At 45.6% G+C, this 24,016-nt stretch overlaps 2 protein-coding genes across 4 annotated transcripts in view; one reads left to right on the forward strand and one right to left on the reverse strand.

Annotated features, from left to right (window-relative positions):
• The first annotated feature begins 3,027 nt into the window (after positions 1-3,027).
• LRIT2 (leucine rich repeat, Ig-like and transmembrane domains 2) lies at positions 3,028-7,906 on the forward strand. The gene is made up of 3 exons (XM_038141572.1): positions 3,028-3,284; positions 3,669-4,450; positions 5,891-7,906. Exons 1-3 carry the CDS (start codon positions 3,175-3,177, stop codon positions 6,694-6,696), a joined length of 1,698 nt encoding a protein of 565 aa, XP_037997500.1. The 5' UTR covers positions 3,028-3,174; the 3' UTR covers positions 6,697-7,906.
• Positions 7,907-9,539: 1,633 nt separating this feature from the next.
• Positions 9,540-24,016, reverse strand: part of CDHR1 (cadherin related family member 1) — a 44,240-nt gene continuing 29,763 nt past the window's right edge. For 2 of the 3 annotated variants that reach the window (XM_038140618.1, XM_038140619.1), the window contains 5 exons: positions 23,844-24,008; positions 21,703-21,770; positions 19,005-19,233; positions 17,858-18,112; positions 9,540-11,346 (listed from right to left, as the gene is read on the reverse strand). In XM_038140618.1, the coding sequence (XP_037996546.1) occupies positions 10,795-11,346; positions 17,858-18,112; positions 19,005-19,233; positions 21,703-21,770; positions 23,844-24,008 (1,269 nt within the window). In that variant the 3' untranslated portion in view covers positions 9,540-10,794. Of the gene's footprint in view, positions 12,138-17,857; positions 18,113-19,004; positions 19,234-21,702; positions 21,771-23,843; positions 24,009-24,016 lie in introns of all 3 variants that reach the window. The other variant, XM_038140620.1, reaches the window with a different exon arrangement.

Below are 24,016 nucleotides of genomic sequence, written 5' to 3' on the forward strand. Positions count from 1 at the left end.
TCTCTACCCTAATTCATCCAACTTTGCTAAGTGATTCACCACTGGACTCTCAGGTTAATACTGAACCTTCTGAGTACACTTGGAGTTGGGACAGATTTAGATAAATGGCCTCTCAAGCAGCAAATAACTATCAGCCTGAACACAGGCAGAGCATTGGCCCGTGGTACTGAATAACACCACTCTTTGAAAGGCCATTTTGCAGCCCTGTAGAAGATAGGTTGGACTGGCAGGAATTCTCATGAGGGAAAAGGAAAACAACTGCAATTCTTCTTTATTGCTTTTTCTGTTGAGCAATTCATTTATTCAAAATAAGGTATTTCTAACAGAGAACCCTGGACATTGTTTTGCTTCCTGCATCCCAGGACACTGGGCATTGTGCACCTTCTGTGCCTGAAGAGGTACATGGAGGGAAACTCCAGGAGTTTCTAAACCTGTAAATAACTAACACTTCACTTTTCATGAAAGATTTTTTGAATACACGATTTAGCTGCCACATACTGTAAGACCCTCCCCATGGGCCATGGAGGAGGGGTGGGAAGGTGGCAAGGAAGGGCTCTACCTTTTAAGCAAAGGAGGTTTTGGGCCTTAAAAGTGGTGAATTCCTGCAGCTGTCCCTCCTGGTGCCATTGGCACATCCAAAGCATCCCACCCCAGAGCCTCCCTGGTGCCACGGCTGCCGTGTCTATCTCACCTGCCTGGAATCTCAGGCACGGATGGGATCCCTCGTGGCTCCCACCTGTCCAGCCTGACTGAGCATGCCACTGATCTGGGGGGGCTTCAGCCACTGATCCCCTCACAGGGAGGTGTTCCATCCCCTCTAGAGCTGAACATACCAAAGCACTGATTTTCTTCTGCCTCTGCTGAAAGCTTCCTATTCCCAGGCCCTGCAGCTCACACATGGACCAACTCCAGGATTTGCTGCTGACACCCAGGAGTTTTCTAACTAACTACATCATAAATAGTTTGTTACTGTTACTGCCTGTTGTAAAGGGTAAAATCATACTATTATAGAAAAATTATTTTATTATAGCATCATTATATATTATATCACAATATATATTATTATTATTATATTATTATTATATTATTCACTAATACCAGGAGAGGGAGATGTTGGAATGCAAGCCCCTCAGGGCACAGGCCCAGAGGGAAATCCAGGCACAGGGATTGAACTGAAACCCTTGGAGAAATGGAGATATACAAAGCCACAAAGTGAAATAGAAATATAGATTTGGAATAGAGATTTTAGCTTTTAGTAGAAGCTTGAGTATATAAAAATATAATATAATATAATATAATATAATATAATATAATATAATGAATTATTTCTTATTTTATTTCTTATTTTATTTTATATTTTGTATAATTTCATTATTGTGAAATTATATTTATTATTATTGTAAAGTGTAAATATATAAAATTATTATTCTAATAGAAATTATAATTGTTTTATTAGGGAATATTTTCATGGCAGACCACAGAAAGAGACCAAAGGCACTGGTGACTGTGGCATTTGCTGGGTGGGAGTGGGGTCCCTGAGTCCCTCTGCTTCAGTGGCTGATGGCTGATGGGGAAGGACACACCATCCCCTGGCAGCTGCCACTGCTGCTCCTGCAGCATCCTCAGTTTAGCCAGGCAGCCCTGCTGATGGGCGTCCCCTGTATTTGGATTGTGTGCCTCACGTGACAGGGGCTGTAGCGGTGCCACCGCCACTGCAACAGCAGCAGCTTCCCCAGGAAACTCCTCAGCAGCCACCCCAACCCCCAGTGATGGATTTACAGCTGCTGCAGCTGCTGTGCTACAGACCAGCAGCCTTTCCCCTTCCCAGCTCACTGACATGTTTGAATACAGGGCGCTTGAAAAATCAAATACTGCACCATGGACAGATAAGGAAGATTTCAGCTAGAAAACCCAAACCATAAAAATCCCCTATGCTTGTGGTTAGACGTGAGGCACTGCCAGCAGCAGCATCCCCACAGGCCCATTCCTTGTGGCCTGTTCCCTGTACATGGGGGACAGAAACAGAGTATCAGTCCCCTGAAGTTTCCCCACCAGTTCATTTTGCTGATTTGCCATGAAATAAAAGCTCTTGTTGATTTAAACACCGCAGAATCAAGCCTGTGTCTTCTGTAGGCTGAAAGCAGCACAACCCTGAGAGCCACATATAGCTCTAAGCTGCCACACTTTAAGCACTTTTCTATCCTGGTCCCATAGGTTAGAGGTTAAGCAGGTTCAGGCTAATCTTGCTTTGCGACCCAGCGTCACACACAGCGGCAGTGAGGTGCAGCCCCTTTCCCAGGCATGCTCCCATGCAGGCTGTAGTGAAGCCCATCCACACTAGATGGCCCCAGGAGAACGCAGAACTCCTTGGAAAGGATCACTGAAACCTGCTATTTTGGCTTAAAAGAGATCAGTAAATTTGGTTACTCAAAATCCCTTCCCAGAACAGCTTAGTTTTTCAAGATGACTGAAAGGCAGTTGGCACGTGTCTTATGAGGGAAGCCAGAGAACAGCACCGAAAATTTGTATTTATACAAAAGAGATGGATTTCCCAGAGACTCTTGTCAGAGAAACCCATGGACTGGCCACAGCTATGCTTCAGAGGAAAAAGGTGCCATGCTTATGCTTCCATGCTGTAAGATCCTAGTTTGGGGAGCAGGCTTCACGCTCACCACGAGCAGAACACACCCTGCACAGCGCTGCAGGCAGGGTTTGGGGGAGGATGGACTGTGCAATGGGGCACTGTGGAAATTACAGCCTTAGTCTGGCCCTTACCCTGGCTTTCTGCCTTGGGAAGTCATTAAAATATAGGAGACAGAGACAGACACTGTGAAATTAAAAAAGAAAAAAAAAAAAGAAAAAAATTTGGCCTGGTTAATTACTTGCAAGTGCTTGGCAAAAGAAGTGGTTTTGGCTCCATCTTCATATTCCCAACCAAATAAATATGTCTGTCAGAATCTCCTCAGCTGGAGGAGAAATGCCAAGAGTGGTCCTGGGGTGGTTTTTAGCACTTGGACACAGACTGAGAACAACACTACATGTCTTCCTTAGGGTTGGGTCCCCAGCAGGATTTATTTCTGCGTCAAGGAAGATTACAGTTAATAGGATTTGCTTCTTGGAGGCTGTTGGCGTGTTTGGTGCAAACCCCTGCACAGTGCTTTCTTAAAGGAGAATATGGACCCTGTCTGTCATATTTTTCTTCTTCTTCTGGCCTTCCACAAGATAAACCCATCTGTTTCATCTTGCATCACAGGATGCTCTTGTTCTCAGGACGGCTTTGGAAGGTAAGAACACTGATACCCCTGTTGTAGCGCCAGTGAAGTGGCTCAGACAGCCCCAAGGAACTGGCTGATGATGTGAGCACCAAAACCAAGCAGACTGATGCATGGAGTGCCACGTCTAACACTTGAATTGTGCTGTCTTGAGCACAGAATGAGATTTCTCTTATTTCCCTGAGATGTGTAGTTACACACATAGCCATTTTTATGACTTAATTGCATTCTTTATGGCAAAATTGGTGTAAACCCCAGGGATGGATGGATGGATGTCTTATGCATGCCCTACAATACCTTACAATTACTGAAGTGCTTGTAGACCTGCATAGGGAACTGGTTTATTGGCCTCAAATGTGGTCTGTGACCTGGAAAATTTTCTGATTTCTTCCCTAGGAGTTTGCTCTGCATGTCTGCACTGCTGAGGCAGATCCCTTCAAACATCCCTCAGGACATCCGGAAAATTAGAATAGAAAATTCTCACCTAACCGAACTGCCTCGTGGGTCTTTTGAGAACGTTAGTGCCTTGGAGTATCTGTGGCTCAATTTTAACAACATCACAGTGATGCACATCAAGAGCCTGGAATATCTGCCAGCTCTGAAGGAGCTGCGCTTGCAAGGGAACAAATTAAGTTCGGTGCCATGGACAGCATTTCAAGACACCCCAACTCTGAAAATCCTGGATCTGAAGCACAACCGGCTGGATGTCCTTCCAGAACACGCACTCCGCTATCTGCCCAACCTGACCTACTTAGATCTATCCTCAAATCAGCTTACCATCATATCCAGGGATGTCTTCTACAACTGGCCTGTGTACCAGAGAAGCCAGCAGACGGAGGGGCCGCTAGAAGCTATTTCCAATGCCGTGCTGGCCCTCCATGACAACCCCTGGATTTGCGACTGTCGCCTGCGGGGATTTGTCCAGTTTATCAAGTCTGTGGGCCCACCCATTATCCTGATGAATTCCTATTTAACTTGCTCAGGCCCAAAATTCAGGACAGGGAAGTTTTTTCACGAAGTGGAGCTCAACAGCTGCACAAAGCCCCTGACCTCAGCCCTCGACACCAACCTGACAGTCCCAGCAGGGTTAAACGTCACCCTGACCTGCTTTGTGCAAGCCAGCCCTTCCCCAGCTGTCTGGTGGACCTATGCACTCAAACTTTTAAGGGCATTTAATGGTAAGCAAAGCTTTTTCTTCTTCCTTTTTTTTTTAAATTAAAAATTTATGCTGTACTCTTCTACTTACATAGGTCTGCAGGCCATCACAGTCACCACAGCAACCCAGTCCCTTTAGAACACCACAGTTATTGTGGTGGCTGTAATCCAAATTATTTCAATCATCCTGTGCATCTAAGCACATCTGACCAGCATAAGAACAGATGCTTCATGCAGGATATCAGTCAAAGACAAAAGGAGCATGGCTGCATTTTTACACAATTATCACACTTGTGGGTTTTAAGCAGCTCTTTCCTCATGATATATGATTGTAGGAGCTACTAATCTTCTACTAGTTGTACATATTTAATAAAAACATAGTTATCTAAATATGCATGTATATTTACTATATATTATATACTACATAATTTACTATGTCATATACTACATATATACACGCACACGTTGTATAATTATATGTGCACACAGATGTATTTGTATGAGCCCACACCCATATACACAGACTTGTATGTTCCTACATTATTCTCATGTATTCCCTCAAGAAATACTACACAAACTACAAAACTGTGCAGCCCTGTTTCCTGCCTGTGTCCATTCATGTTCTGAATGAACTGAAACAGAGGTGGTTTTTTACCTGAAGTCTTGCTTATTTATATTCTTTAGGAAAGGTGTTGTAATATGAGACCTTTTCCTCTTCCTCCCAATCATCCTCCCTCATGTTTATTTTTACTAAGAGCCTTCAATAGGACAAGTTGCTATTTTCATCAGGTGGAGTAAGACATACAGGCAGCCAGCACACAGGTTCTGTGTCCCTAATAAGCCAGCTAACTAAATAGGATAGCATTAGCCCTTAATCCTGGGCTGATATTTGCTTCAATTGCAGTGCTGTAGCAGCACTTGTGTGTCTTTCCACAAGCACATGCTGATTAATTACATACAGTTTCTTCTCAACCACAGCCACACACCTCTGTTTGGGTAGATGACAGGGTTTCACACTGTTCTTAAAACTGCATTTCACTTCCAGCCCAACACTTTCTAGCTTCATACACCTATTTTGGTCTGAGCCTCTTGAGACTGACGATTTAATCCTAAGAGAGGATGGAGCATGTGTCCAAAATGCAGGTGTGCCTCCCCAGGGCCTCTCCCGGCTTGCCCTGACCTCAGAAGGCTGATGGCAGAGGGGCAGCTCGGCCTGTGCCCACAGCAGCTTCTCCAGCCGCTTGCGCTGGGTCAGGGGTCGGACACACCCCGTGTCCCCCACGCCGGGGTGTCCCAATGCGTTTACTGCCTTTCAGACACAACGCTTCGCTATCAGCTCTGTGGGGTTTGGCACGTTCCTGTGCCGCTCCTCCTTTGTCGCTGGGCGGGGCGGGTCCCGTCCCACGCGGGCCTCGGGGCCCAAGAGGGTGGCTCGCCGCTGACCCACTCACCTCTGCCCGCAGTGTCCACGGAGCCCGTCAGCGAGGACACCGTCCGCTCGGAGCTGCTGATCCCGGCGGCACGGCCAGCAGACGCCGGCAACTACACCTGCACAGCCGCAAACTTCTTGGGCAACACCTCGGTGGCCATCAACCTCCGCGTGGTGGCCCCGTGGGCGTCCACCACGCCCCGCGGCTGGGCGCCCGTGGGCCCCGCGGAGCCGGGCGCTCACGTGGAGGTGCGCATCGCCAAGCAGACGGTCTACGGCATCACCCTGGAGTGGTTCGCGGCGGCGGCGGCGGCGGCGGAGCCGGGGGAGACCTGGTACACCCTCCTCGTGGGCCGCTACGACGCCGCCCAGAAGGACACCATCTACATCGGGCCCGGGGTCAACACGTACTCGGTGACCGACCTGCTGCCCGCCACCAAGTACGAGGTGTGCGTGGCCGTGCGCAACCAGGCTCCCCGCAAGGGCCAGTGCGTCGTCTTCGTCACGGGCAGCGACGTCAGCCAGATGGAGCAGCGCGAGAAGCTCATCCACATCGTGGTCATCGTGTGCGCCATGGTGCTGGCCGTGCCGGCCGGCATGTACGCCTGCACGGCCGAGGCGCTGCCCGGCTGCCTGGCCCGCTGCCCCAGCGCCTGCCCGCGCCGCCGCCGCGGGGGCCCGGCGCAGGCCGCGGGCAGCAAGGAGAGCACGCTGGACAGCCTGCCCGCCGGCAGCGAGGACGGGCTCTGCCGCACCGACGGCGGCGCACGGCGGCCTGCGGACCGCCCGGAGCCCGGCAAGGCCCGGCCGCCCCACAGGAACAGCGCCGACCTCTACTAGCCCGGCCCTGCCGCGCCGCGGCCCCCGCCGCACGCCGCCTCGGAGCCACGGGAATGGAGGCGCCCGGGCTGCCCGGCCACAGGTGTGGGGGGAGCTGCGTCTCCGCAGCCCCGGGCTGTCCCTGCAGCACTGTCGTGGAGCAGCGCACGCTGACACACCAAGAAAACCAACACTAACAAAAACCAACCCCCGAACCGAGAGTAATGCTTGTGGCCAAAGGCCAGAAGCGTCCCCTCACTCACCCACACAGGTGTGTCTTTATTTATGTGTGTCCGCAGCTCTGTCCAGTGCCAGGTGCCAGCCTCTCCTGTGTGCCAGCTCCTGGGACAGACAGGGGAGCTGGGCACGCCTGCCCTCACAGCCCGGCAACAACAAACAGTGGGGAGGATTGGGTCAACATGATGAAGGGATTTTATTTTAGTTAGAGAAAATAATTTTTTTGAGCAGAGGTGTTGGTTTTGGGGGTAGTTTTTTTGTTTTGTTTTTTTTTCTTCTTTTTTTTCTTACTCCTCCTTAAGGTTTACGCAGCCCTAAGAGATTCACAGCTTTGGTTGTACCACAAACAGGAGAAGTGCAAGTGCTTGAACCAGGCTAGTGGGACAAGTGGACAGGGGCAGAGAACATCGTGGAGCATGGGGTTGGGAGCTGAAGATGCAAGCCAGGCACATTCCCTGAATGCAGACAGGTGTCTGCCTATCCTGCTGCTTTGAAACCAAAGCTCGCCTCTTTGCTAGAGGGGAAAAAAGCCCAAAGATGCATGTAAAAGCAACTGTCTCCTGCTTGTGAAGCAGCTCACTGCTGTGATTCTCAGAGGTCTGAGGACATGTGACTTACTATTTTTCTTTTTTTGACCTCTTGTTTTCCAACCGAAACATGTGGCCCATAGACCCACAGCACTTGTTAGATGTGTTACAGATCGTCTCAAAAAGAAAAATCTAGAGTAGACACCCCAGCTGTTGTGAGCTTCATGCTGTGGTAGCTTGGCTTTCTAATTGTATTTTGGTTTTTGTTGTGTGTTTTCCATGCTGTCTCTCCTCAGGCCCTATGATTACTCCCCCAGCATCTCCTTCTGCTGTACCGTACTGCACAGCTTTTGAACAGAGCTCTGTTTTGTCATTGCTGACTCTCGTTGTTAATACTTCACAGGACTTCCTAGTCTTGTCAGTCTTTTAGTGTCAAAGCAATAAACGTGACCGGTTTTCAGAATACACAGAGGTCCTCTGCTTCATCTCTGGCCTTTTACAGTTACAAATGGCAAAGAAACCTGGATTCCAAGGAGCTCTGGGGTTTGGCTGCAGGGATGGAGGAGGCCAGGCAGCTTCAGGACAAGTCACAGGGATCTGGAGTGGTGAGGAAGGGGCAGCAGCAGCTGGCCAAGCAGGAAAACCTTGTCCTGGGAAAGCCACCCACAGACACAGCTCATACAGAGTGAGCCATGAGCTGATGCTGGTTGAAGGCCAGGGTGGGGCCGTGGGTGAGGGGGAGTAAATAACAAAGCATGGTCAGTAATGACCGGCCTTCTTCCACCCCAGTCAGCAGGGAGGGACAACAGCATGCTGTAGAGACTGGAGAGAGCCGCTGAATCACTGAGGAAACAGCCAAGGAAAGACAAAACGTCCCCTGACTGTGTGGATTTGTTCGTAACAAGTTGCAGACACTGGATACTGGCACTGGAGACTGAGCCTGCTGCCTCCCTGCCCCTGGGACCATGCTGCAGTGCGCTGTACCACGGGAGCTCGGCCAGGGGCTCGCTGTGGCCCTGCCCATGGCCCGTGCCAATGGCATCCTGCTTCTCACCTCCCCTCCTTCCAGCCTGGTGTTGTCCAAAAACCACACAGCCCCTCTCCTGACTCACAGCACACAGAAGGGTCCATTTGGTCATCCTAAAAAGTGGCCTGGCTCCCTGTGGCTGCCTGGGAACGTAACAGTTGGGCACAAGGCACCATTGCCTGCAGAAGCACACAAAGCACAGAAGCACCTTTTGCAGATTTTTTGAAATTTTTTTTTTTATTAAAAAAACCCATTGAAGTTGAAATACAGAGTAACTGGGAAAGAGTCTCACAACATGGTAATAAAACATCTTTATTGCCTCTTAAATATAATCTCTAAGACTATAAGCCTGTAATTCCTGTTAAATCTGACTTAATTGAATGGTCTTTATAGGCTTTCCTCATTAGAGAATGAACACTGAATACTGGCAATAACACAACACTGAGAAGACAGTGGAATGGGGAATAAATCAGGAACTTGGGGGAACATTGCAGAACCTGCAGTCACCCAGCCAGCAGAAGGCAGGTGCTTGCACAGGGCAGCAGGAGTGGGGTCAGGGGCTGCATGTCCCCTCCCTCCAGCCAGCTTATGGCCAGGGGACAAGGATGAGGTGGTTGGACAGGTGAGAACTTGGCCTCACATCACAGTGCCCCAGGAGGAAGGATGAGCAAGAAGACAGTAGAGAAGAGGAGAGATGTGACAGGAGAGGCTCTGGAAGCAGCGCTCCTGCCATGGCCCCCAGCTGGGACTCTCCTGGATCTCTTGGCTACAGCTGCTGGCTCAGCTCATGGGTGACATGAGCCACGAGCACTATGGCTTCTAGGCAGATTGAATTGAAGTTAAAAAAAGACAAGATTTTCCTTGTAAGTGCATATTTTCATATTCAACCAGCTATCTCCTAAACTGATGAAGTCTTGGTGCAAAAAGAGGAATTATTTCAGCTACTGGAGTGAGAGGAGATCCTGTGGGCCAGGTCTGCTGGTTCAACTGAAATGACAGCTGGAGAACTCTCATGAACCCCTTGAATTAACATGGTGTGCTCCCCACCTTGATGTTCCTGGTACCATGACAGCTCCATTGGTGCTGCCTTCTCCCCAGGGGATGGGGAACAGCCAGGCCCAGCTGAAAAACATCTCTTCAGAAACAAACCTGAGGGGGAGATCCGGTGAGAAAAGTGCTCTGCTCTTGGTGCCTTTCTACCATCACGTAAGAGGAAAAAAAACCTGTCAGCTGCCCTGCCAGTCCCCTCCCATGAAATGTTGTTTAATTCACTCAAAAATACTGATAGGAAAAACCTGAATATTTTATGGAAACCTCCTTTTGCACACACCAGTCCCTGCAACAAGCCAAGAGAGGTGATGAAATATATTCCTTGACACCTTCTGCTAGCAGTGTATACCACCACACGATCTTTCCAGACACTTCCCTGACCAACATATGCAACTTTCCAGCACTTGTCTCTGTCTGCCACTTATCATTTGCCTCTCAGTTTTACCTTGTCTTCCCAGTGTTTTTATTCATGACCTTCTCCTGCTGGGCTCCCACTCTTTTGGGGTGCAGTGTCAGAAGGAGGCAGTGCTGAGTGAGTGCTGCTATTGAACTTCCATGCTCAAATCTTGCCCCTGCTGGTTCAGGGAAGGCTGAGGTGCCCCTCCCATCCCTCCCCAGCAGGCAAGTCCAGGGCAGAAGCAAAGCACAGCATCATGTCAATGTGCTCTGGCAAAACCCAGTGTAAGCTGCAGGAAAATGAAGGACTTCTCCAAGCCTGCCCGCTTACCTTCTGGGAATGAAGGGACTCGGGCCACGAGCACATCGCTCCGCCAGCTGTTGCAAAGCACACTGTGCACAGGACAGAGCAGTGCCACTGCTGTAGGAGACCTGCACCTCGACTCAGTGCTGCTGCCACAGCCAGGACAACGTCTTCAAAAATGGCTCTGGGATTTGAAGTGATGGATTTTCAGACACCTCAAACCCACCTGCCAGACCAGGTCAGAAGAAGGATCCAGCAGGGCCTTGGCTGCAGAGCATCTTGTTTGAAAACTCAAGCTCTTGAGTAGAAACCTCCAAACCAGGGGCAACCCGAGTCCCTGTTCACCTGGGGAGACTGTGGCCAGAGCACTCAGCACCGTGGTCAGACACAGCTGCAGGGAGGGCCCATGGGACACGGCCGAGGGAACCACGGTCATGTGGTTGCAGAAGGTGAGGGGTGGCTATCACAGTGGGAAGCTGCTCTGGTTCACAGGGTGCTGACAGACACAGGGAAGAGACAGCAAGTAAAAACATCCATGCCCAACCACAGTCTGCAGTCTCTGGGGCTGCTGAGAACCCCTAGATGTGGGGCTCCCCGAAAGCTGCGTTCCTCTTCTCAAACCTCATTTTGAGCTCTGACACGAGGGCGTTGTGGGTGCTGCTGTGACCTTTCTTCTTCGGTGGCTTGATTACATGCTTGGGAGTGAGGGAGCCGGACACGGTTGGCACCCGCCACCCTGGGGCATCGCCTCGGGGAGCCAGGGCAGGGGGTGGTGGCGGTAGGGGGGCTGCGGGCGGCATGGCGACAACCTGGACGTTATTGTTGCTGTTCTCGTTGTGTAGGCTCTTCACGTCCTCCTCAACCACAAACTTCTCTGCAGCGTTGCTGGGCCTCTTGAACTTCAGCCACTCCATCCTGACTGTCCGGGATGGCGGCACCTGTCTCTTTTTTATGATCCTTCTCACCGGCATGACTTTGTTGGACCGCTTGTTGCGCCAGAACATGGCAGTAGAGATCATGATAGTTATCAGCACCATTATGCCCATGACACCAGCTAGCACTCCTAAGGCTTTCATGGGGTTATCTTTAGTTTGCATCAAAAAGGCGGCCATAGGCCCTTTGTGAAGAGTCTGTAAAGGAGTACAAAGAAAACACATGACTTACTCCAGGGGACAGACAGTGACCCAGAAATTTCATTTGTCCAAAATATGTTACAAGTAGAACTGATTGATGGAAGTTGTCTCTAAAAAAAAAAAATGAGAGTCACACAGCCAGTCTGGTCCAGGGGTGGAGAATTTAGATGGGGCTGGAGACTGGGTAAACATTATAGTACTGTGAGGTAGATGACTTGAACACAAAAACTTAGAGAAGCGCTGCCAACAAATTAGGGCAGATTCCTGCACGTCACCATAGTGTTTAACTTGCAAGAATGGAGCAAGAAAATAATTGGCTCAATTACTGAGCATGGCATTGAAAAGGATTAGGAGAAAGCTTCTGCTTATAAAATGTCAGTGTACAAACGAGTAGTTAGCAGATATGTGCTGCATTCTGTTTTCAAGTACTCTTTTACAGACATAACAAAACTCTTTGAGGTAGGGGAAATAAGTGGAGCTAAAGAGCTTTGTTTATAGAAAGAAAAGAAATCAGCAATGACATAAGCTACATATGGCATATTAAGGACAAATGAATGGCCAGTTCACTTTCCAGCTCAGCACACTGTGCGTCTTGGAGGTCCCCGTATAATTTTGCGGATTTTGCCCTGCGGGTGGAGCTTGGATCTTTTCACACTTTTCCAGTACATGATGGTGGAGATCACCATTGTAACAGAAATGGTGGAAAGGACGCCACTCATGCATATTCCATATATTGTCCATGGACGCTTCTTGAGGCCTAAAATATAGGATTTTACCCTGGACTTGATCTGGAAATATCAAAAATAAGAGAAATGGTCAACCCTCACATGGTTATATTTGAAAGAGGCCAGTATCTATTATAAATACAGCTGGGGAACTAGGCTGAAATGTGCACAGGATAGAGAGCCTATAAAGTAAAGGGAGCTAAGTGTTGAATTAGGCACAGGAGAGGAGGCAGTTGCAATGATGTTGAACTGGATCCAGAAACAGTAAAAGAAGTTAGGAAGCACATACAAACACCTGGCTGATTGGGAAATAAAGGCTAGAGGCATGGCACATAGATCACCCTTATTCAGGGCATGGTAGCCTATCCTTGGACTGCATTTCCAAAAGAAGTTCATCATGAATACGGGTGGTGTCTGAACACAGTAGTGCTATGTAAGGCCAGGAGATCCTTCAGAAATGGCACATTCACACGCAGGTTTGGTTACTGAGAGTTGGCCATAAAGTGATGTGAGGCTGCAGAAATACAGGGCTGTCCACTGTGCCCTAGTCCCCTGTCTTTGACTACATGAGGGAATCCTCACCCAAACTTTGCATGTCTAGTGAGCTGTTAGAGGTCTAAGCTCCCAGCTCTTGGTCAAAGGGGAGAAAAGGACCTCTCTGGAGCAGTACTCACCATATGCTAAAATAGGTATCAAAGACAGCGTGTATAAGGAGAACCTTGTCAGTAGCTTGGACTCGGACCTCTGCCTTGCAGATCAGATGGATTTCCCTAATGACTCTAATCTAGGATGCCCATCTCTTTGCCCTCCCCAGTCTGTGGGGAAAGATAACTAAGAGTACCCCAGAGTGTGCTTCAGAGTACCTCTTGTCATTAATGTCACATCCATAAACTTGGGGCATGTAAGTTAGCTAATGAACACCTCCTTGTCTTAACTTCTGTTTTTTCACAACCTATCTCAAACACATTATCAAACCCATTCTTCTCTGACCCAGAATGTGTCCCATTGCCAACAAGAAAGCGGCAAAGAAATGCTAGTGAAACTCACAGACCACGTCACTGGGCAGGTAGGGACAAATTTTCATCATTTTGCTGTACAGAGAGTTCTTCCAGTACTTAATTAGGAGTGGACCTGAACTAGAAACCAAAAGCAAAGCAGCCCATGGCTTAGGTGGAGCTTAGACTCACATCAGCTTTGCTGTTCTGCATTACATGGCTTTTTTTTTTCTACTTAAAGCCCAGCAGATGATAGAAATTCTACCCTGGTTTACTTTACTTCACTTCATGTGAAAGTCAGATAAATTGTCAGATAAACCCTGCTAAGTAGTATGTGACCTGAGTCCACCTGTTATGAGTTTTGTCAAGATCTATTTTATAGGAAGGCACTGATGGCTGAAGGGTATTTGACTAGGTATTTGAAAACCTTGAATAGATGAGATTAGACAGAAGTACATGTTGCCCATGTACTACAGCTGCAGAGGTAAGAACAGATAAAAATTCTATGGAGAGTTTTGACATTTGGCTTCGTTCAGTCGCCTGGTCTCAGAAAATCTGGCATCTGTTCAGAGCTTCCAGTGATGAAGAGATGATTAATACCAAAACTAAACCCATTAACAGCTAGCTGGTTCAGCCTCTATTTTAGTTACTTGACCTCTACTATACAAAGCTTTGCCTGGAATTAGCCTTGGACAACAACTGTTCTGCATAAAAACATCAGACACTTTGTAAGCACACAGTGGGAGAGTTTCTGTTTGTCATGGCCATGACACTGGCAGGATAAATAGAAGGAATTACTTGCAATACAGGCCAGGAATGTCATAATCTTAGCCAGGCTGCAGAGAGACTTATGGGAAGTGGACAATTAAAACATCAAGTCCTTGTGTTGATTACCAGCAGTGCCATGTAGCCAGCTCAACAAATAGTGCCACTTTGCAATTGCTGAAGCTGTTATTTTTTCCTAAAAGGCGTGCTGCATTTTGAAGGGTACTGTTTTTTCTGGTGCACATAAAATAAAAGCAGATACATGATTAAATGAAAGCTGTTGTATCTCTGTGGGCCAGGATGTGGAAGAAACACTCTTTAACAATCATTAAGGGAGTTAAAACATCAAAATACCACTCTTCATAGAAGATAATGCTCTGCTGTTTTTTGGGGTTTTTTTTTGGCTGTGGCAGCTTCTCAAGAGCCTTCCCTAATGCATGGGTTGCAGTGAGCAGAGCATGTGGGCCAAGTGTCCTGAAGCTGGACCCAGAAGGAATGTGGTTGAGCTCTTCAATCACAAGAGCACCTTAGGCTCACCAGCTATATTTAGGAGCCTAAGTAAGTAGGCAAACCTGTTAAGAGCCCAAGCTATTGCAGATTATTTGTAGATGTGGCACTTAAGGGACGTGGTTTTGTGATGGACTTGGCAGTGCTGGAGTTGGACTCAGTCGTAACTGTTTGGTTCAATGATTGTGTTACAGACAACTTGGGCTGTGTTGCCTCGAGCAAGGAGATCTGTACAATCTGTGCAATGAACCAGCTGCTTCTGAGGAGTCCACTTCCACACATCCAGTGTTTCTGGGGTTTTGTTCTAGCCTGGTTGCAGGAAGGGACTGCCTGTTGGTGCCCAGGCACACTAGGTGTGCTCCTAAAACACATTTTCCTCTGAAAGAAGTCCACCTTGTATGCTTGGAGCTATGTGAGGCACAGGCGATCCCACAGCATGTGGGGATGATCAGGAGATCATCAGAGCTTCAGAAGTGACTCCTGATGCGAGGTAGAACACCAGCTGCCCCTGCAGGGCTAATCCCAAAGCTCAGTGCTATCACTGTATATGAAGGCTGTGTTTGCATCACTTTGCAATACAAACACCAGCATGAAGCAAGACTTCTCAAATCAAACCAATATTTTTTTCAAGTCCATAAAACTGTGGAAAGAAGAGGCTAACTGCTCTGCAAATGTGGCAAGGGCTGTTCAGTGCCAGCAACCACAGCTCCCATGGTTGCCATTAGTACGAGAGAGGAGAAGATCTCCATGTTACTTCAAAGATTTTTGTCAAGCCTTTCAGTTTAGAGAATCTAAAACTGAGACTCACCAGCTATATTTAGAAGTCTAAATGAGTGGTCAAAGCTATTAAGAACTACAGATTATGCTGTCTAAATACTGACTTAAGCCTCAGTCTGTGAGGAGGTGTAAATAAACGCCCCCTCTACATTTGCAGAATCTCAGTGGAGTCATCAAGAGGCCAAGGGATGCCCCCATCAGGCCAACTTTCAGGAACAGGAGTGGGAATCAGCCTTCTCTGAAAATACCAGGCAGGAATAGATTTCTGAGCGAGACATATGGAGGAAAAAGACTGGCTTTTCCAGCATATGTTTTTTATTCTGTGAAAGGGTATTTTTTATTTATTGTGAAAGGATAGGATATTAACAGATGCCCCTCAATACCAATTTCCATAAAATCAGTTAAATTAAAAGGCTTTTGGATTCTTTTAGCACTGTATTATTCCAAGAGAAGGTCCTTTTGATGTGCAATACTGCTGAACTTAGCCACAAGGCATCCATCTCAAAGGGCACAGACTTGTGCTAATTGCAATGGTAAACGTTAATCAGAAAATATGCCTGTTTAATTACTTACTGTGATTAACACTGCAGGAAACCTCTAGAGGATGCATTCAAAAATATCCTCCTTATCCAAAATCAGTAATACGTAAATGCCCACCAAACAGTGAAATAAGAGCCTTTGTACAGCTGGAGCACAGAGGGATGAAATGCACATTTGTAACAGCCTCAGAGAAAGAGAGAGAGTGTATATGCAACATGCCTACATCAAGAGAATGTTTTCTTCACAAAGTGCTAGCAGTGACTGTGCTGTCCCTGGGACACAGGCAATGAGCAAGGGTTTTGTACGCCGGCACTGCATCTCACGTACCTGCAAACTGAAATCTGTTTCTGCAAAAAAGATGGCATGCTATGGGATAAAAAAATCTCCCAACCTAACCAATCCAAATCATTGCAAGCCATGGAAGAAGTAATAGAGACGTGTAAAAAAGGTTATGGAGGATGTGACACTAGATTAGTAGCCCAGATCCTGCTGAAGAAACCTACTCAAAGAAAGAAGATGCTGTTGCTATCTCAGATTCTCTGTTGGGACTTGGCATCAAGAAGAGCATGGGAAGAAGGGAAAAAACTGTGTGTGAGGAAATCCATGTCATCACATGCTCTCTGCTTCCCCTTTAGACTTCATGAGGAGGGCTCTCCCTCACTTTGTGCCAAATATGTACCCCTGGAGGGGGAGAAAACAGAGCAGACAGGGGACTTCATACAAGACACCATCTTTCATCAGGTACTGCTATTGCTTCAAGCACTAGAAGGAAATTCAGAAAATTCCTTATCCCAAAGCATCAGCTACTTTTGTTTTCCTTCCAGTTGTCCTTCTTCAGCTGGTTCAGGGACATGATGTCCCCCAGCAGGGAGGTGTGGGACACCCTCCCTCCACTGACACCCATCAGCCCCACATGCTGACAGAGAGGTTTCCAGCTCACCCAGAAGGGAAGGGGAGGCTGGTGCCCACCAGCAGGGACATAGATGAGGACTGTGCCTGGGTCCACCTGCTGCCACACACTCCTGAAACGAGCAGCCTGTGAGGAGCCTGGAAGCAAGGCTGGGAGGGCAAGTACTCCTACTCTTGGCTGTAGGCAGCAATTCTTTTTTGTTGTATAAAACCCACCAAAACTTCATTTCCATGAGGAATCCAAGTGCTAACCAGTGCATTTCCTTTGTATCTGTAAGAACAGCTAAATCTCTAGACTTACCACAGACACCCTGCATGCAGAGTCCCCCAGCTCCACGTGGCAGAGCCTTGCAGCAGCAAGCCCAGCCCATGCTCACAGGGCTGGCTGGCCCCAGAAGGCAGCCCCATGCCAGGCACTGCCCTGCTAGGGCAGATGCAAGTCCCCTGGCAGGCCAGCAGGCTCTGAACTGTGTACAGAAACTATCATATGAATGAACTATCATATCACTATGCTGTCTGTAGGAGGAGATTTGCCTCTTTGCCCAGTTTATGTGTGTGGTCCAGAGACTGTCAGGCTAATGATGTGTTTCTCATCTGCTTTAAAGCCCATTTCCTCCCTGCTGATACCCAGTTAAAGGCATGGCAAGACAGTTACAATAAATAAGAATCGTGCAAGCGCGTGCTGCACACCATAAATCGCTGCTTGTTCTTCAGCTGACTTAAAAGCTGGTCTAAGGAAAATCTCAACCTACATGTGCAAGAGTCTTTTAGAGTCTTCTTGTTTCATCTGATATACTGCAATTATTAAACTCCCATCCAAAGTTCTATGTATTTTAAAGCATTTCTGTAAAATTTCTCACTTTTCCTATGTCACTTTGGTTGATTTCTCTGATTTACTTCACTCTGACCCCAGCTGTTTTCCACTCACTTTTTGCAAGGGAAAAAAGGTTTTTTTTTTCTTCTGGATGAAAATAAAACAGCAAAAATTTAGCAGTCGGGATTTACCTTTACTCTCAGAAGTCTATAGATCTTAATTCATATCTAACAATCTCTAACAAAAAGCTCATCTCCCAATTACATTATGCTCCTACCTCTGCACCTTTGCAATATCTCTGATCAAAATATCTTTCACATTTGTGGCTGTAGAATCCAACTTCACCACAAGGCTATAGAAATACTCTGCAAAACAGAGCTGGCAAGAAAACCTCAGAAATGAAACAAGCAATGTCTACCCTTTGGTGCCTTCCAGGGATTGTCTCCCATAAGGATTTTTCTAAAACACTTGCTTACCTCTTCTGTGATATCAATCTTCAGAACTGCTGTGGTACTGAAGGACGGGGAGCCTCGGTCTTTGGCCTGGACCACCAATGACCATATGCAGTCTTTATTGTTTGTGATGTTGTGGATGATGTCCAGAGATCGGATATAGGATTTCAGCTTGATTTCTCCAGTACTTTGGTCTATGTCAAACACATTGGCTGGATCTGCTTGCATGATGGAATAATCCACTATGTTGTTGGGTTCTTCTGCATCTTGGTCTATAGCCTGGTAGGGGAAGTGTGAAAAACAAAGGTGTTATTGTTTGTAACTTTGCCTGAGGACAAACACCTTCTGAGCATTCACTTCTGATAGTATCTGTGCCATGACTGGGCTGCTTTCATTTCATCTTGGAAGTTAGGCTACATTTTCTAGTGAAAAACAGCAGGACTAGGCTCCTTTCTTTATAAATTACTTCTATTTGAGATGAAATAAAATCAGAGGAAAAACTGAACTGTAACTTATCTGTAGAATGCAAATGGTCCTCAGCTGGGAGCTTCTCACACAGTGTGGGGGACAAATGTGAAGTGATAAAGAACAATGGGATTAGCTCCATGCCATAAATTATAGCTGCCTTAATTTTTGTGCTGGGGTATTTATTCTGCTAACATTAGGTGTTGTGTGATCAGGCTTCATGATATGCATTTAAATGTGTGTAACATAGGATGTTCTGCCTGGGAATTGTTATTGCATTTTTTCCACCTTCTGTTCCGCACTGGATTATTGGATATGGTTCTTCAAAAGAAAGGGAACTAAGTTGTGTGGTTGAACACAAAGGGGTGTCAGGAAGGTTACATGTTCAAAATACTGTACTTTCATTCACTTATCTTGTTTGGGCTTCTTGTGATCACTGTATAATCCAGGACTGTCCCTCAGCTGATTGTTCAAATACTATAACAGGACTTTATATTCTGCCTATAGAATTTATTTCTCCTTCTCAGCAGTCAGTAAATACTATAATTCTACACTTTAATCCATTTGTTACATCCAAATGGATGTGCAAAATAAAGCTGCAAGAAAAGGCAACTTTCAGACATTCATCGTGACCCCTGAGAGTAAACAGCAGAGCCAGGGCTTTTCCAAAGCACTCTGCTTTGTGACACACGGTGCCATCGCTCACCTCTATCTTCACCGGTGACCCAATGATCATCGTCTTTTCCTGGATGTTTTCATTGAACTCTGGAGAGTGGTCATTGACATCTAGCACGGTGATAAACACTTCAGCCAAGCTGTATTTCCCATCTGTGTCCTCTGCTTTCACATAGAAATTATACTTTGAGTTCACTTCAGCATCTAGCACAGCCCAGGGCTGGGTGTAAATTATACCTGTTGATGGGTGGATTAGGAACCTGGAAAAGAAGTAAGAAAAGATTTTGGTCACTTATTGTGTGTTTAGATCCCACCTTTGCTCCAGGCTGTAAAGACTGAAATGCTGTGCCCAGACACTGAGAGTCTTCACTTAATTCCTCTCTGGGAGATGTTCCCAAATCTTTCACTCAAACTAGTTTTTGCCTAGATCCTTTAGGCTTGAAAACCAGAGAACTATCAGTGTCTCATAGTTTTTCTCTCTCTTGTGCTATTTTAGCTGCATTTTCCATTAAAAGTCTTTGTCCTCAGTAAATGCTCAGTGTGATGGCCTTCTCCCAGAGTGATTTTCTTGCATTAAGAGGAAAAAAATATTAAACCTAGTTTTACTTTTATTTTTTTTCAGTTTAACAGTACAGTGTAATAGATTATGTCCTGCATAAATTAAGATTGATTTATGTCACCTAAATATCTAAAAGAAGTGTGATGCATATCTTCACTTCTCAGAATAGGTAGGAAAAAAATCTGCTCTCAAATCTCCCAAACTACAGGGCAAATTATCTTTTCCAAAAATAACCATTTTTCCATAGACTGACACTGGAATGGAGTGGGTGTTCAGATTTATCTGTTGCAAGTTCAGTTTTACACATTTGTAATTGCAGAGACACTGTCAAAAGTGTCAGCCCAAAGTTTGGATTTATAGAGAAGATACCAACACAGTGTCTTTTTAACATGGACTGCCACTGTAGGCTCCAAGCAGCAGTGCTTTTAACAGATGAAAGTTTTTATATTTCCTTTGATCAATGTACAAGATAGCAAAATATTTTCTGTATTCCAACTCCAAATGCAATTGAGAGTGATTATAAAAGGGGCATTTAGCAACCCAGAATCTTCAATTGCTTGCATAACCCTGTTAAATACAAATGCAAATTTTAATGACATGCAAGATCTGGAGGTGGGAATAGCTGTGTAGGAGACAGTGCCTGTGCTGCCTCCTCATCTCCCAGCCCAACCTAACCATGCAGACAGCACTCTCATCATTCCCATTTTAGTGGAAGAATAGAAAGGCTCCCACTGGCAGCTTGGATCACCAAAGTAAGATTACCATCAGATTGGTTTAATCTTCAACAGTTAACACTATTTCTCTTACTCCAGTACAACTCATCTTTCTGCCCACGCAACTGCACACCCACTGATGTCATATCCAAGACAGAAACATCGTGCTTCTAGTTGAAATTCTCCTATCTGCATCAAACTGTGTGTTCAGCACATCTAGAGGTGCCAGGGCTAGAAAATCAATCCAGCCTTGCAGAGCAATGCCATTCTGGCAGGAGGAAAACAAACAAAAATACTTAAGAAGGAAAAGAAAAGTTCACATCATAATTTCTTCATTCAACAACATAAGAACAGTGAATCTGAGCAGCCCCATAATGCCAATCAGAATCAAGTTGTGCTTACATTTTTTCCCCCTAAATCCTTTGTCAACAACCTTCTCAAGCTTCTTTCCACCAGCTGCTACATTCTAAACCTAAGAGGTCTGCCTGCATGACATGACCTTTTCTTGCTTCTCTCTGTGCAGTTAGCAGCTAGCTTAAAGACTTAGTGAAGAGCTCAAAATAATCCATCGTGGAAATGCTCCCAAATGTGTATCCTTCTGGCTACAGAAGAGGTTCACCCTTAACATCCTGGATTTTGGACTTTGATTGTGCCTCCTAAATAGCTTTCACCTTAACAAGAAGAGTTCAGCTTTAGCTCCAGGTGGATAACATACAGAGGAAAAAAGATTCTTGAGATGAGTGCCTGAAAAGCTCATTCATTTCCAGCATTCTGCCCTGCAACAGAATATCTGTGACAGCCATGTCACTGATCCCAGCCATGTCTGGGAGCTGGGATGGACATGGTGAGAAGGAGCCAGTGTTTCAAGATGTTCTACCCCCAGCACTGTCCCCAAAGAGAGGGAGAGGGAGGGAGGCATTATCACCAAATCAAGTAACATCAGGTTCCCTTTTTCCTGATGCAGGACTACTATGTTTAAATAGATGAAAGGCTTTTAACACCCAGTGCAGCTGACTTCCAAGTGTATATTCTTGAATATCTTGTCTTCCTTGATTTATCTTGACAAGAGGTATTTGTAAAGCCATATGGAAAGGGAAGGGGAAAAAAACCCAAGAAATTATTTTTTCTGTAGAACTGACTTTTCACAACTAGACCAAAACCTCTCTTTCTCTTACAAGTATCTTTGAAATGGTGATTGAACAAATCCTGTGTATTGATACTTTATCTGCCCTGTATCTTTTTGGGGGTTTGTGGGTAGAATTCCTTGGGTTCATGAAGTAAATGTTTAATGATCACAGTAGCTTTACTGTTGTTTTGTTCACAGAACTCACAAAGAGCATGGCATAAATGTCCTTGGAAATGAGCAGACCAAGAATGAGTCTGCTAGCTTTCTTTTAAAATTATTTCAGAACTCTGCTTAGAGGTTATGTAGTTTTATTTATTTACTTGTTACTTACAGATCTGCGCCTGTTCCATAGATAGAGTACTTGATTTCTCCCCAGAGCCCTGAATCCGGATCTGTAGCCTTAGGAAAAGGAAAAAAGAGAGTTTTACTTTACTAAAATGGAAAATGAAATGTTTCATTTTTCTTTTAACAGGCCCAAATACTTTTCACTCTCTTTGCCATCACATTTTTGGTGGGAAACCACATAAACTAATATGCACCTAGAAAGTGCACAACCAGGAAAGGTCCCCTTCCAGCCCCAGGAATGCTGTCCCTGGTTCCCGGGGGCTCTGGCACAGAGAGTGACACTAGATGGCCCCATCTATCCACAGTTACCTCATCCTCCTTTGATAGAGATGGAGATAATCTCAATGACATGAACACACTGCCAGCTCTCAGACCTTCCTAATTATCAGTTAAACATTAACGAATATTCCCTAGACAAAATTATTTACTTTATATATTGTATTTTTAAGCTTCTGCTTGTTTAATTGAGTCAATTTATAGTAATGAATAACAAAGGTTTCAATCTATACATTGTATTTCAGCTTTGTTTATTTTTTAATCACTCTTGTGCCTGTGTGACTTTTAATAATGCAAATACTACTACGAGATGATATCTCTGTTTCATACTCTTGTTGGCTTCCTTCCTTAGCTCAGGCTTAGGAAAGCTATTGATTTGGTAGCAGCTATTTCCATAAGCTCCTGTTTCTCTGATAGCTCTGAGAAGGTGTTATGCCATTGTACCTGGCCATCAAAATTCATGGTGGTGCTGGTTGATTCATTCATCTTCCTGTTTAAATATTTGAGAATTTGAACAATGTCTTTGATTCCTGCATGGTTAACATAACACACCTGCAGCCCTGCTGGTAGATGTAGTTTTGTTCTTTGGCATGAGCTTGTCAGATTCTCTCACCCCATGATTTTGACCACAGCCTAGTTTAGTACTGTCTAACTTCACTTAAAACATCTGCATACCTGGGACTTCTTCCAGAATTGCCATTCTGAGTACTTGAAACATCTTAGTTTTTCACATATAGTTGTGAATCTGGGTCAAGTACTGAGTTGGCAGCACATGTCTAAATTTTACATGGGCTCCTTCAGCTACACATTCCTGTGCACTTTGGCTCAAAAGTTTTATTGCTTCTGCAAACATTTTTAAAATCTCTTCTTTTTTTGCTGTCCACATCCTAGAATATTTTTATTCCTCTTACCTCAAAGATAGTTATGTTTAAGAGTCTTTCATAGATTTCCTATTAGTTTCATGCAATAACTTTTTCTCTATTGTTTATGTTTCAGTTCTTTGATTCTTCCATTACTGAAATTTGCCTTCAGCACTTTATTATTCTGATTATTTAGTTGTCTTTCTTATGCGTTGCCAGCTTCTGCTGGAGATCTTTGGCAGCCTGCCTCCACCATCCTGACTTGTGTGGCCTCTGCAAGGTGACTTGCATCCCCCACCAAGGTCCAGGTGGCCAGGAGCTTTCTTGGCTTTGTGACATGAGGGCTGTTTCCAGTCTCAGCAGTTGCATTAGAGAGAGGCAGCTGGAAATGCTCCTCCAGCACTCAGGGCCCGTGTAACAGCCCTGACTTTCTTTGTATGAAAATGCAAGATATGGGAAAATCTATAGGCATATTTTTCCCCCTGTGAGAAGATACATACATAGGGATCTTTATTTCCCAGTCCTAAGCACTATAATTTTATATTCCTGCCCTCATTAGCAGTTTAATTATTCCTTCAGCAACCAGGTTCCTCCCAAGAGGAGGAGACTAATACCTACTAAGCAGCCATCATGTTTTCTTTTTACTCATACTTAAGCAAGCAAATCCAGTAAATCCAATTCCACTTAGCCATAACTGAATCTTCCCCCTGGACACTGATTTGGCTGAGGCTTTCTTAATACTCAAAGGCCATGTGATTTGTCTTAAAAACAGATGGCCTTTGTGTTCTAAATAATATTTGTCTGAAACTTAATTTTTTCCCAAAGTGGGTTTTTTTTTCAGTTGACTCTGGAAAGGAATTGGAGTTTGGTCCAGAAGTCAAATGTTGAGTAAGATTTGCTATTTGCCCTGTCCACTATTTTTAAGGTACTTGAACTGTTTCCACAGACACTCAGAAAAGAGAACATTTCTTAAGAAGCGAATGAAACTTACTGTAACAGCAACTACATTGGAGCCCCCTGGGGAGTTCTCAGGGATCCTGGCAATGTAGTAGTCAGAGGAGAACTTGGGGACATTGTCATTGGTGTCCAGCAAGCGAATCACCACGTCAGCCGTTGAGCTGAATTTCTCCGGAGTGTTCACCTCTATTGCAAGAAGCTAAGAAG

Source organism: Motacilla alba, chromosome 6 (genome assembly GCF_015832195.1).
Source record: "Motacilla alba alba isolate MOTALB_02 chromosome 6, Motacilla_alba_V1.0_pri, whole genome shotgun sequence".
NCBI classification, from domain to species: domain Eukaryota; kingdom Metazoa; phylum Chordata; class Aves; order Passeriformes; family Motacillidae; genus Motacilla; species Motacilla alba.

Coding starts and splice junctions, on each gene's coding strand:
- LRIT2 (XM_038141572.1), top strand. CDS start 3,175: ATGGACCCTGTCTGTCATATTTTTCTTCTTCTTCTGGCCTTCCACAAG. Junction 3,285..3,668: donor TCTCAGGACGGCTTTGGAAG/GTAAGAACACTG, acceptor TTTCTTCCCTAG/GAGTTTGCTCTGCATGTCTG. Junction 4,451..5,890: donor ACTTTTAAGGGCATTTAATG/GTAAGCAAAGCT, acceptor CTCTGCCCGCAG/TGTCCACGGAGCCCGTCAGC.